The sequence below is a fragment of the Podarcis bocagei genome, assembly GCF_964188305.1.
Source record: "Podarcis bocagei genome assembly, chromosome: Z".
Lineage (NCBI taxonomy): Eukaryota > Metazoa > Chordata > Lepidosauria > Squamata > Lacertidae > Podarcis > Podarcis bocagei.
The window spans coordinates 13,793,567-13,807,743 of NC_138140.1; the positions used below are offsets into that span (position 1 = coordinate 13,793,567).

Here is a 14,177-nt window from a genome sequence, read left to right on the forward strand (position 1 = left end):
AGCCAAACAGTACAAATTGAGAGCATTTGCAGATGACTTAGTATTGACGTTATAGGAGCCAGAATCTAGTACTAAAAGAGTTTTGGAACTGATTCAAGAATTTGGTCAGGTTGCAGGATTTAAACTAAATAAGTTAAAAACAAAGGTCTTAGAGAAAAATTTAACAGATTGAGAGAGAGAGGTTTCAGAATGAGACAGGTTTAACAGTGGTTAAGAAAGTGAAATACCTGGGGATTATCATGACAGCTAAAAATGGGAATTTATTTAAAGACAATTATGAAAAATGCTGGACTGAAGTGAAAAAAGATCTAGAAATCTGGTCAAATTTGAAGCTTTCACTGCTAGGCCGTATTGCTGCGATAAAAATGAATGTATGGCCTAGAATGTTATTTCTGTTTCAAACATTGCAAATTTTGGATAAAATGGATTGCTTCAAGAAGTGGCAGAGAGATATTTCTAGATTTGTCTGGCAGGGCAAGAAGCCTAGAATAAAATTTAAAATACTAACGGATGCAAATGAAAGAGGTGGATTTGCCCTGCCAGACCTTAAACTTTATTATGAATCAGCAGCTTTTTGCTGGCTGAAAGAATGGCTGCTTCTTGAAAACACAGACATTTTGTATTTAGAAGGCTTTAATAATGTATTTGGATGGCATGCATATTTATGGTATGATAAGGTCAAAGCACATAAAGCATTTAAAAATCATATTGTCAGGAAAGCATTGTTTAATGTCTGGATAAGATACAAGGACCTACTTGAAAATAAAACCCCAAGGTGGTTGTCACCGATGGAAGCGAAGGCGCAGAAAAAGCTCAATATGGAGGCCAAATGGCCAAAATATTGGGAAATTTGGGAACAAGAGGGAGACAGATTGAAATTGCAGAGTTTTGAAAAACTAAAAAATAAAGTGCGAGATTGGCTTCATTATTATCAGATAATGGAGGCATACAATTTGGACAAGAAAATTGGCTTCCAGGTGGAAAAATCAAAATTGGAAACAGAACTGTTAGAACCCAAAACCAAGATTTTGTCAAAGATGTGTAACTTGCTGTTGAAATGGAATACTCAGGATGAAACGGTGAAATTTGCTATGATTAAATGGGCACAAGATGTTGGACATAACATAATGATGGCTGACTGGGAACAGTTATGGACCACAGGTATGAAGTTTACGGCATGTAATGCCTTAAGAGAGAATATTATGAAAATGATATACAGGTGGTACATGACACGAGTCAAGCTTGCAAAAATCTATCATTTGCCCAATAATAAATTTTGGAAATGTAAAGAAATTGAAGGTACATTCTTTCACCTTTGGTGGACATGCCCAAGGATTAAGGCTTTCTGGGAGATGATCTATAATGAAATGAAAAAGGTATTTAAATATACCTTTCTGAAGAAACCAGAGGCCTTTCTCCTGGGCATGGTTTGCCAATTGGTGCCAAAGAAGGATAGAACTTTCTTTATGTATGCTACAACAGCAGCAAGAATACTTATTGCAAAGCACTGGAAGACACAAGATCTACCCACCAGGGAAGAATGGCAGATGAAGCCATAGGCGCCGACTCCATGGGGCTTGAGGGGGCCCGAGCCCCCTCAATAATTCGTTTGGGGGGGCTCAGCCCCCCAATAATCTCGAGCGCCCCTCCAGCAGAGCGCCGCCGCCGCGCTGGCTCTGCCTGTCGACGCTTGGCGCGTCCGCGGCTTTTATAGGGCACTGGCGCGGCGGGGGGCGCCGGGCCGGGGGAGGGGGGTGGCCGGCCTGTCTCCTTGGCAACCCCATTGAGCAGTGCCAGCTCCCCCGGGAGGGCCATCTCCCCGCGCCGCCGATCGCCAACACCGCCAACGCTGTGGCTGCCTGAGCCCGAGCCGAAGCCCAAGCCCAAGCCAGCCAGCCAGTCAGGAAGGAAGGAAGGAAGGAGAAATGGGGAGGGAGACGAGGGAGGAAAATTGCGCGCAGGGTGAAGAAAGGGGAAGGGCGAACGAGACGAGCTTCCAACCCAAAAAAGGGCTGGAAGACTGGGAGGATGAAGGATCGGGAAAGAAAGCGACGCCTTCCCCGCCCGCGACGTCGCCGCTTGTCATTGGCAGCGCAGCGGGCACCCAGAGGGGCTGGGCACCGGCGCAGGGCCGCTCCGCAGCCACGGAGGACAGCTGCGCGGCTAGCAAGGTACGCCGCGTAGAGCGCGGCCCTTGTGTGGCCCGGTGGCCAGGCAAGCTCGGGCGGGGACCCCCATGCGAATCTAAGACGGGAGAAGAGGGCAGAGCAAAGGGGGTCCCTTCCCCAACCTCCAGCTCTGAGACTTCCCTGCGCCCCAGAAAAGCGAAAGGATTTTCTCTCTCTTTTTTTTATAAATATTTTATTAAGTTTTCAAATACAAAGTTAGAAACATACACTGAAGAAAAAAGTAAAAGAACAAGAAAAAGAAAAGAAGAAAAAGAAGAAAAGAAAACCAACCATTCAACACATTTTTTATATAACTAACTGGACTTCCTCGCATCTCCCTTACCCTGCATTCTTTATAATAAAGATATCAGCAAATTATTACCTTGTTTCGTACCTTATTTTGTACTTTTCAAATACTATACCTCTAAATTTAACATACTTTTCATCAGTTACTTATATCTTAAATTAAACATAGTATTACCTTAGATTTTGACCTTTTCTTACTTAAAATATAATTTCCTGTTTCCCAAATCTAATTGCTGAAGCTATAGTTTCCGAATCGTGTAAATTTTTAACATTCATACAACTTATATTGTTTTTGTAAATAGTCCTTAAATTTTTTCCAGTCCTCTTCCGTTGTTTCTTCTCCCAAATCTCGGATTCTGCCAGTCATTTCAGCCAGTTCCATGTAGTCCATCATTTGCGTCTGCCACTCTTCCAGTGTGGGCAAATCTTGTGTCTTCCAATATTTTGCGATAAGTATTCTTGCTGCTGTAGTTGCATACATAAAGAAAGTTCTATCCTTCTTTAACACTTTCTGGCCAACAATGCCCAAGAGGAAGGCCTCTGGTTTCTTGGGAAAGGTATACTTAAATACCTTTTTTAACTCATTATAGATCATTTCCCAGAAGGCCTTCACTTTTGGACAAGTCCACCAGAGGTGAAAGAATGTCCCTTCAGCCTCCTTACATTTCCAACATTTATTATCAGACAGGTGATATATTTTTGCAAGCTTGACTGGGGTCATGTACCACCTATAAATCATTTTCATAATATTTTCCTTCAAGGCATTACATGCCGTGAATTTCATTCCGGTGGTCCATAACCTTTCCCAGTCCTCAAACATGATGTTATACCCAATATCCTGAGCCCATTTTATCATGGCTGATTTGACTGTCTCATCTTGAGTGATTTTCTCTTCAACCTGCCCTCCATCCTCTTGCGGAAAACTCTTTTCCTGCCCTGCCCGTATCTCGTTTTTGCTTTTTAATTCCACACACGCACCCTTCGGACTTCGTGGCAATCGGGCGCGCGGGTGCGTTTCCTAAGAGAGTGAGGACCCCCGCCTCCTCCCCACCTGCTCCCTCACCAGCCAGCCAGCCAGCCAGCCAGCCGCGCACCCTAGCCGGAGAGCCCCAGCCGTCCCCGTCGCGCAATCGGCTGGATCTCCCTTCAGCAGGCCGTGCTCACAACTCGGCCCAGGGACCCCCAGCAGCGGATCTCCGGCCCGGCTGAAGAATCCGGCAACAAGCCCCCTCCTCCCCAATCGCTCCGCCGAAATACGCTCCAAAACCCGCCAGATAGGCCGCCGGCCGCCAAGTCTCGTGGCGCCCTGAGCGAGGGTCTCTCCCCAACACCGCCACCTCGAACTGCGTTCTCCCGGCTACCCGAGCGAACCAGCGGCAGGACCCCGGTATGGGCCCCCCCCAATATTTTTTATAAGTCGGCGCCCCTGGATGAAGCTACATGGAACTGGCGGAAATGGCTGGCAGAATCCGAGACCAGGGAGAAGAGTCGGTGGAAGAAGATTGGAAGAAATTTAAAGACTATTTACAGAAATACTGCAAAATTAATGAATGATAGAATTATGTCAGAATGAAGTTAAGTGGTTTTAGCAGCAATGTTACAAAGGAGTATGTAAAAATGGTTTGTTAACAGGTGAGAACCCAAAGTTACAATATATTAAGTTAAAGGATTAGGATAAAAACAAAGAGGGAAAGGATTTGCTGAACTAACTAACTAACTAACTAACTAACTGAACTGGAATACAAAAAAGGGAGGTGTGAGGAGGTCAGGGAAACAAGTAAATGAAAGACAAGATATGGAAAGATTGGTCTGTTTTTAAGTGTTTTTATTTTTCTGTATTCTGTATTTTTTCTTTTCTTTTTTCCCCACTTTTTCTTATTTTTGTAACCTTTTTTGAAACTTTAATAAATATCATAAAAAAGGAGTGCCCACAAGACCTTTCCTGGGAGGATGCAAGAGTTGTGCTTTTGGAGGCTCCCAAATGCTAAGAATGAGTCTCCCAGGAAACACCCAGAAGAACTGGCAAGGCTATGAGGAGCAGGGGGAGGCAGAAGCCTTGGGCTTTTTAGTTAGTTCAGCAAAAAGCATGCACGACAAAGGTGCATAAAATGGAGAGCAGAAAAGGTTTCCCCAGAAAATTCAGGACAGACAAAATAAAGGACATCTTCACACAGCAGAGCTCTCTCCCACAAGATAAAATGAAGGCCAAACAGTTAGATGGCTTTAGCAGCGGATTAGACAAAACAATGGGGCAGGAAAAGCTATACACAGCCAACAGCCACAAGGGCTAGGGTCTCCCTCCACTGTTGTAGACAGCATGCTGTTCCTGGGAATTGCAAGTGATCCAGTGGCGGCCTGTGCTAGAGGGAAAAGCGGCGACAAGGATAGGAGAGTTAACACCACCAGAAGCAAGAACAGCAAGAGGGGAGAAAGTTTTATCAAAAGAGGCAATGGCATTCTGGGTTAAGAGCACTCTGCTTATTCTGTGGTCCAAGCGCTGATTATATCACTGAAAATCCCAGCGGCCTCAGGGTAAGATGCATGGAAGATCCCTTAATGGCAGGGTTTGCACGCTGATGCCCAAGCAAGAACAGGCCACAGCAAACCTGGACTTGCATGCTCTCCCCTTACATCTCCTCCTCTCATGCAGCCAGGAACCCTGACACTTATGCCCAGCCATGGTTTGCTGTGTTGCCTGGGACAACGAGCTGCAGCTAACATCAACAATGGGTAATATCAAACACACCAACTTCAAATGTTTGTTTCAATAAGCTAACTTCAGAAACTAATTCACTTTTCACTCTGGTGATGCGCAGCAGTATAGAGAAGCTAGAGCCAAATTGAAAAAGGGCATTAGGAACGCCAAAGCTATGTACTGCCGGAGGATCGAAAAACATTTTGAGAGCTCCGACCCTCGTCGAGTATGGCAAGGCTTGAGACAAATTACAGGGCAAAATACTAAAAACGAATTGGCTAGCAGCAGTGCGCACCTGGCTGATCAACTGAATCAATTTTTTAGCCGCTTTGAGGAGGGAACTGGAACTACCGTCACTACAGCATTGACCACCAGCACATTATCAGAAACTACTACTGATAGACAACCACTTTTATTACAGACCTGTGACGTACAACGTGCCTTTCGGAGCATTAACATCAGGAAGGCAGCTGGACCGGATGGAATCATGGGACGGGCTATTAGGGACTGTGCTGCAGAATTAGCTGGCGTATTTACGGACATTTTCAACCTATCCCTGTTGCAGGGTTATGTCCCTACCTGCCTGAAGACATCGATTATAGTGCCAGTCCCCAAGCAGCCAGTGGTGGTATCTCTCAATGATTATAGACCAATAGCCTTAACATCTGTTGTTATGAAATGTTTTGAGAGATTGGTGCTAGATTATATTAAGGCTAGTCTTCCATCCACTTTAGACCCGTTCCAGTTTGCATACAGAAGAAACAGATCTACTGATGATGCTATTTCCATCGCCGTCCATACTGTATTGAGTCATCTAGAACGACAGGGAACCTACGCAAGGCTGTTGTTTGTGGACTACAGTTCTGCCTTCAATACAATTCTGCCAGACAGGTTATTTCTTAAAATGACCAACTTGGGTATACATCAGAAGATCTGTCTGTGGGTAAGGAATTTCCTGACTGATAGGCCGCAGACAGTGAGAATGGGACCTTACTATTCTTCTACTCTAGTATTAAGCACAGGAGCCCCTCAGGGATGCGTGCTAAGTCCCTTTCTCTATTCTCTGTACACATTTGATTGCACCCCACTGTATAAGTCCAACACAATCATCAAATTTGCGGATGATACAACAGTGGTGGGGCTCATCAGTGAGAACAATGAGACTGCTTATAGGAAAGAAGTACAGGGGTTAATTCAATGGTGTAAAGAAAATAATCTTATGCTTAACACCAAAAAAACCAAAGAACTCATAATTGACTTTAGGAGAAAGAAAAGTGTATTGTTACCATTGCACATAAATGGCGAGGAAGTGGAGAGGGTTGGTAGTTTTAAATACCTGGGCATTTATATCTCGGAGGACCTCTCATGGACTGCAAATGTTAATATGGTTGTGAGGAAGGTGCAGGGGAGGTTGTATTTCCTGAGAATGCTCAGGGGACTGAATCTATCCCAGCACCTACTCCTGTCCTATTATCATAGTACCATCGAGAGTGTCCTAACCTATAGTATATTATCGTGGTATGGGAGCAGCTCTGAAACGGATAAAAAAGCTTTACAGCGAACAATTAAAATTGCCCAGAACGTTATTGGGCTCCGACTACCAACCCTGGATGAGATCTTCACGTCTCGCATCTTGAAGAAGTCACATAATATTCTGAGAGATCCCACCCACCCTGCTCACAACTTCTTTGAACTATTGCCTTCGGGCAGAAGATATAGGACAATGAAAACACGAACCACACGCCTTCTGAATAGTTTCTATCCAAGAGCTCTGATTGCACTAAATAATGATCTCAGGGCCAGTTGCAAGGTTTAGTAAGTAGGGAGTGGAAGGAATGAGATAGGTTTTAGGTTATGTTATGTTTTTAATAGGTCATGCTATATTCTGGATTATGTTATGTTTTATAGATTACGTCTAAATAGGATGAGAGTTCGGAGATACGTGCAAATGTATATGTGAACCCGGTCTTTGGGTGGGTGTTTGATTTTCGTTGTTGTGTATACTGTGTATATACGGACAATGACAATAAATTTATCTAAATCTAAATCTAAATCTAAATAATTCTACTTAACATTAATGGCTGTTCTCAGTCCAGACAACAGAGGAAGCAGCAGTTACCTAGAAGTGGAAACTCTCACGCCCTTCTTCTTGGCTGCATAGGAGGAAGTGAGGGGGATATTCACTGTCCTTGCTCACATCATGCCAACCTGAGGTGCTTATCAAAGGATTACCTGAAGCTTATGAATCTTTTACCTGTATGTGCATGTATACCTAGCTAATCGTTTGTTCTATTTTGTTGCTGCTGCTGCTCAGAAACGTAACTTCTTTCTGGCCTGCAGGCAAAGGGGAATAGCGACCTGCACTAGCGATTGTGAACTCAAGGACGGGATCTTGGAGCAGATCATTAAGCAAACAGTCTGTGAGCACCTAGAAAGGAATGCTGTGATGCCAATAGTCAGCATGGATTTCTGAAAAATAAGTCATGTCAGACTAACCTGATCTCGTTTTTTGACAGAATTACAAGCCTGGTAGATGAAGGGAACGCAGTGGATGTAGCCTACCTTGATTTCAGCAAGGCATTTGACAAGGTGCCCCATGATATTCTTGTAAAGAAGCTGGTAAAATGCGGTCTTGACTATGCTACCACTCAGTGGATTTGTAACTGGCTGACTGACCGAACCCAAAGGGTGCTCATCAATAGTTCCTCTTCATCCTGGAGAAGAGTGACTAGTGGGGTGCCACAGGGTTCTGTCTTGGGCCCGGTCTTATTCAACATCTTTATCAACGACTTGGATGATGGACTCAAGGGCATCCTGATCAAATTTGCAGATGACACCAAATTGGGAGGGGTGGCTAACACTCCAGAGGACAGGATCACACTTCAAAACGACCTTGACAGATTAGAGAACTGGGCCAAAACAAACAAGATGAATTTTAACAGGGAGAAATGTAAAGTATTGCACTTGGGCAAAAAAAATGAGAGGCACAAATACAAGATGGGTGACACTTGGCTTGAGAGCAGTACATGTGAAAAGGATCTAGGAGTCTTGGTTGACCACAAACTTGACATGAGCCAACAGTGTGACGCGGCAGCTAAAAAAGCCAATGCAATTCTGGGCTGCATCAATAGGAGTATAGCATCTAGATCAAGGGAAGTAATAGTGCCACTGTATTCTGCTCTGGTCAGACCTCACCTGGAGTACTGTGTCCAGTTCTGGGCACCACAGTTCATGAAGGACACTGACAAACTGGAGCGTGTCCAGAGGAGGGCAACCAAAATGGTCAAAGGCCTGGAAACGATGCCTTATGAGGAATGGCTAAGGGAGCTGGGCATGTTTAGCCTGGAGAAGAGGAGGTTAAGGGGTGATATGATAGCCATGTTCAAATATATAAAAGGATGTCACATAGAGGAGGGAGAAAGGTTGTTTTCTGCTGCTCCAGAGAAGCGGACACGGAGCAATGGATCCAAACTACAAGAAAGAAGATTCCACCTAAACATTAGGAAGAACTTCCTGACAGTAAGAGCTGTTCGACAGTGGAATTTGCTGCCAAGGAGTGTGGTGGAGTCTCCTACTTTGGAGGCCTTTAAGCAGAGGCTTGACAACCATATGTCAGGAGTGCTCTGATGGTGTTTCCTGCTTGGTAGGGGGTTGGACTCGATGGCCCATGCGGTCTCTTCCAACTCTACGATTCTATGATTCTATGATCCTGGGATGGCACTTGCCCTCCCCACAGCCTCAGTCACTTGGCCTTCCTGTTGTGGCTGCCACACTGCCAGGGCTTACCTTCTCCTGTTCAGCATGTAGGACCCTTGCCTGGGTGTGCTTCATGGTCCTCTGCAGTGAGATGTTGCTCTGCTCAAATATCAGGTTGCCCTGCTCCACATAGCTGGGGGAAGAATTGTTTTTTACACACGTGAATGTTTGCATGATTTGATACTTTCCATCCTCTCATGTGAAAAATAATAATAAATCAAGGCAGTATCATATGTAGATCTCACTTTTGAAAAGCCACCCTAGGAGAGCTTCTATCCTTTATATCAGAATCATAATAGGTCTTATTTTATGTTCCATCTTTCCTCCAAGGAGCTCAAATACTGGTATATAGTTTTCCTCCCTTTTTTATCTTCACAAGCCTGTGAGGTAGCTTAGGCTGAGAGAGTGTGACTGGCCCAAGGTCACCTTCAAGGCAGAGTGGGGATTGGAACCCTGGTCTCCCAGATCTTACTCTGACAGACCCTCTTAACTGCTACCCCACACTGGCTATATTCCTGTATTCCTCTATTTGTCCATCCAGCCCAGTACTGTCCACTCTGACTGGCAAAAGTCTTGGGGTGCCTGGGGATTGAGCCAGGCCACCTGAGCTTTAGGCTTCAGCCACAAATACCAGCTGTTTCTCACAGAGCATTAAAAGTGAGCAAGAGTCTCCCTCACCGTTGGTTGCGGTCAATCAGTTCACCAATCTTCTTGTTCTGCTCCTCAATGCAGCTGCTCTTCTCAACGATCTCCTGCTTCAACCTCTCATTTTCCTGTGGCACAAAGAGCAAAACGGAATGCGTCAGAGGCAGTCCTGGCCTCTACAACTCTCACAATCTCCAGCCACAATGTCTTCCCCAACCTCTCTCGGGGACCCAGATTTGAGGAGAGAAATCATTGTGGTCTTCCGCCATGGTCATGGACAGAACATGGGCAGTTTGGAGCTGCTCCCCTTTAGCAAGCCTCTTAGGTAAACTTTATTTAGTAAGCAAATTGTGAGACAGCTGTACTGCATGAAGCCATGGAAGCAAGATACATGGTAAAAGCAAAATACAACACAGAAATCCAAGCTCTGAGAATGAATAAAATCAGTTTCACAAACTCTGATACAATAAGCCCATCTATTCTACTCAACTTTAAAAAACAACACCATTTCAGCAGGTATAAAACTTGATCTGCATAACTGACATCTCAGGATGGAAAGCCCTCCAAAGCAAGCATGCTTTCAAGAGGCATCTGAACAGCGTCACACTAGGCCCTGGTCTGATTTGGGCTGGAAACTGTCTGGAGCTGCAATACTAAAAGCCCAATTGCTAGTGGAGCCTTAGAGGAACTGGAACAGAGGAAGCTCCCTTAGCTCAAGCCAGATAGTTGTGTGTATCCAGCTCAGTGCAGCCTACAACAGGGGCAAAGAACCTCTGCCAGTCCAAAGGCTGCCTTGCCTCTGGATCAGCTGTCCAGGTGTGGGCGGGGCTAGGGACAAAAGTGGGTGGAGCAACAGATGTGGCTATAATACAGGAGACTAGAAGTCTCTACACCGATTGCTCCACATCCAGGCTAGCAATAAAGACACTTCCAGCTGGCCAAAAGAACTCAAGGAAGGTGCAGAGCAGGAACAGGGAAGGACAGGGCAGCATCTGTGCCCAAGGCTCCCCACTGACTGGCAGCGTCTCCTCCAGGGTTTCAGGCACAGGGTCTCTCTCAGCCCTGCCAGGAGACACCACTGGGGCTGTACCCAGGACCTTTTGCCTGCGAATCACATGCTCTGCCGCTTAGCTGTGACCCTTCACCTGAAGGTAAAAGCAAGGTTCTAGTCTTCATGCTCTCAAGTAGACAGGCTCTTTACCTGCAGGATACGCTGGATGTTACTCATGATCATAGAGGTTTCCATGGTAACAGAAGAGACGCCTGGCAGCAAACCGGGGCCAGAGTTTTGCTTCCGTAGTTCCTCCAGCTGCAAGGGATGTGGGGAGAGAAAGGAGATGCAGCTTGAAGCATCAGCACACGGGAGAGAAGAAGCCAGATCAGGCCTGGGCCCTTTGAGCTGCTCACTTGTTTGCCAAGGAGAGAAACTGCCGGGAGCACAGGAACCTGGCTCAGTATCAGACCACTGGGTCCATCTAGCTCAGTGCTGTCAACACTGGCGGGCAGCATCTCCCTGGGTTTTCAGACTGGGGAGTCACCCAGTCCTTCCTGGAGACGTCAGGGAGCTAACATGGAACCTTCTGCATGCAAAAAGGTGCTCCACCACCTAGCTGAAGCAACTTCCCTCGTCCCAAACCTCCCCCCCCATCAGAGATTAAAAAGACAATTCACAAGCCTACTATAAAAACAGCTAGATACAGTTCTCCAAACAGTATGAAACGGAAGCAAAACCTGAAGGTAGACTGATTTATTATTTCAGAAAATGTATATACTGCCTGATATATGTATTTTTTAATGAACATAAAACGCCAAAGTTGTTTAAAAGCCTTAAAACAGTTGAACAACAACAATCATATCAGGCAGGCACCTTCACTGTACAGGCAACTCCCCATCTGTGGGCGCACCAGTTTTGGCCCTGCAGGGGTGTGGGGCAAGCTGACATGCACAGTGCCTCAGAACGCAAACCCCGTGTAAATGGGGAACCGCCTGTACCCTTTTCGGCACATGCTTCTTTAGATTTCTAGAATGCTGATAGGTTTCTAGTTTATGGCTGGTTTTACTTTTTTGAATATTTAAATTGTTTTTACTAATAATTCTAAAGTGGTGCCTCGCAAGATGAAATTAATTCGTTCCGCGAGTTTTTTCGTCTTGCGATTTTTTTCGTCTTGCGAAGCACGGTGTTGGGAAAGTTTTGGAAAAGCTTCAAAAATCACCAAAGTCTTCAAAAACCTCAAAAAAGGGGGTGCTTGGGAGGGAGGGAGAGGCGGGCGCGGGGCGGAGGTTGCTGCCTGAGCCCCTGGGATCGGTTCGGCTCACCTTGCTCCGACCCTTTGCACTACAGTCAGCGCCGTCTTGCTGCTGCTGTCGCCACAGTAGTCAAAACTCCTACCGGCCTAAAAGTTGTCTGGTGGAAAATCCCTTCTGCAGCAGCAGCCCAAAAGAAAGCGAGAGCGCCAGCCAGCCAGCTGCCCGCTGCGGGCAGGAGGGAGGGAGGGAGCGTCGGCGACGGTGGATGCCTATTGCCCCTGTTGCTGCTGCAGCCGGCCAGCCAGCCAGAAGCGCACGAGCGGAGAGGGGTGCATCCAGCCCGTTGGAGAGGAGCGCGGGGGCGCGTCCCTGGTGGCTCCCGAGCTGACCTTGCCTGGCCCGGCGCCTTCCGCGCTGCCAAAGGGTGACTCACCTGCTGCCTGCGCTGCGCCGGGACTAACTCGAGCGGGGCAAGGAGAACACACACTCGCGCGCGCACACACCGAGAGGCAAACTTGCCACAGCCGCAGAAGTCGCGGGGTTAGAAAGCGCAGAGATGCAGGTAGGTGGCGCCCCTCGCAGGGCGAGTGCTGGAGGGCCCGGGCAGGCGCTCTTGTCACCGCCGGGGCGCTGGGGGTTGGGGAGAAGGAAGGAGCCCCGTCCGAAGAGCCCCGCCTCCCTAACTGAGAGTTATGAGAAGGGAAGTGTGCTCGCCTTGCTATTTTTCGCCGAAACAAAGCTCCCTCTCCCTCAGAACCCGCCTTCATGCGTTCTTGCCCCTACGGAGACGCACACCGCGTGCTATGAGTTGCTCCTTGAAGTCAAGTCGCAACTGTATTAACAGTTTTAAGAAAAAGGAAACAAACTTGCAAGACGTTTCCATCTTGCGAAGCAAGCCCATAAGGAAAATCGTCTAGCGAAGCAACTCAAAAATGGAAAACCCTTTCATCTTGCGAGTTTTCCGTCTTGCAAGGCATTCGTCTTGCGAGGTACCACTGTATTGTTTTATTCTTTTTGTAAAGTGCTTTGAGTTTTTTTATGAAATAAAATAATCAACAATACAAAACCAACACCTCAGGGGAGGGAGCTTTTCAGCCCACTGGAAAAGCCTGTTGCAAGAAAAACACCTTCCTATTGTTTCTGGAAAGTGCTAGCAAGGCAGTTCTTAAGCAGCTTCCTATCCTGAAAGTTCTGTATTACCTTGACTGACAGCTGGTCCATCTTGTCAGCCACCTTCCCAACGGCCAGGCGGATCTCTGTGTTCTGCTGCCGGGTCTCTGTCAGCAGGAATGAACCAAGGTCTCCAGCTGCTGTGACAGGAAAGAAGACTTTGCAAGGTTGTGTTTGTTATTGTTGTTTCAAAATGAGACTGCCAGCAGAAGCAAATACAGTGGTACCTTGGGTTCAGGTTACAGATTCCGCTAACCCAGAAATAGTACCTCGGGTTAAGAACTTTGCTTCAGGATGAGAACTGAAACCGCGCAGCAGCAGCGGGAGGCCCCATTAGGTAAAGTGGTGCTTCAGGTTAAGAACAGTTTCAGGTTAAGAACGGACCTCCCGAACGAATTAAGTACTTAACCCGAGGTACCACTGTAGAAGTGGACAGGGCGGGACAAGAGGGGTCACACCAATAAGAAAGGGCAGGGAGAAAAGAACACAGTTGTCCTTGAGCATCTTAACAAGCAGCCGTGAATCTTCTAGGGTGGGGGACTTTAAGGCAACTTAGCTGCCTCTTCCCAGCTTTTAAACGGCTGGAATAAGGCAAAAGGAAATGCTTCTTCACACAGTGCAGACTTAAACCGAGCAACTCTCTTCTGCTGGAGGCAGTGATGGCCACCAACTTGGATGGCTTTAAAAGAGGATTGGACAAATTCACGGAGGAGGAGAAGGCTATTGATGGCAACCAGCCATGAGTCCATGTTCCGACTTCACAATTGGGGGCAATAAATGCTTCTGAATACCAGCTGCTGAAAAGCACAGGAAGGGAAAGGTGCTCAGATCCTGCTTGTGGGTTTCCCACAGGCATAATGATTGGCCACTGTAAGAAGAAAATGCTGGACTACATGGGTCACTGGCCTGATCCAGTAGGCTGTGATGCTCTGAACAGGGGGATTTCTAACTTGAGTTAATGCTCAACAGGTAGGATTTCATTTCCTGGGCTACAGAGGCAGATGCTCAAGATTCCCTATCTGTACCAGTTTGGGAAATATGGGTGTCTTAATTAATCCTGGTGAGTCACCATTTCTTTCTCTTATTATTTATTGTTTGCTTTCTTCATATATGGCAAGCCTGCTACCAGACCTTTGGGTTGTCAACAATGTTAATAAAGGGGTTTGCTTTTTTAAAAAAGTTAATGTTTG

General features: G+C 46.4%; 1 protein-coding gene across 1 annotated transcript in view; it reads right to left on the reverse strand.

Annotated features, from left to right (window-relative positions):
- The window catches only part of LOC308578688 (FK506-binding protein 15-like), a gene marked incomplete at both ends in the record, with an annotated part of 31,672 nt that overhangs the window by 9,247 nt on the left and 8,248 nt on the right, over window positions 1-14,177 (reverse strand). The window contains 4 exons of the mRNA XM_081179160.1: window positions 8,956-9,058; window positions 9,604-9,698; window positions 10,772-10,879; window positions 13,018-13,127. Coding sequence (XP_081035286.1) covers window positions 8,956-9,058; window positions 9,604-9,698; window positions 10,772-10,879; window positions 13,018-13,127 — 416 coding nt within the window. The remainder of the gene's footprint in view (window positions 1-8,955; window positions 9,059-9,603; window positions 9,699-10,771; window positions 10,880-13,017; window positions 13,128-14,177) is intronic.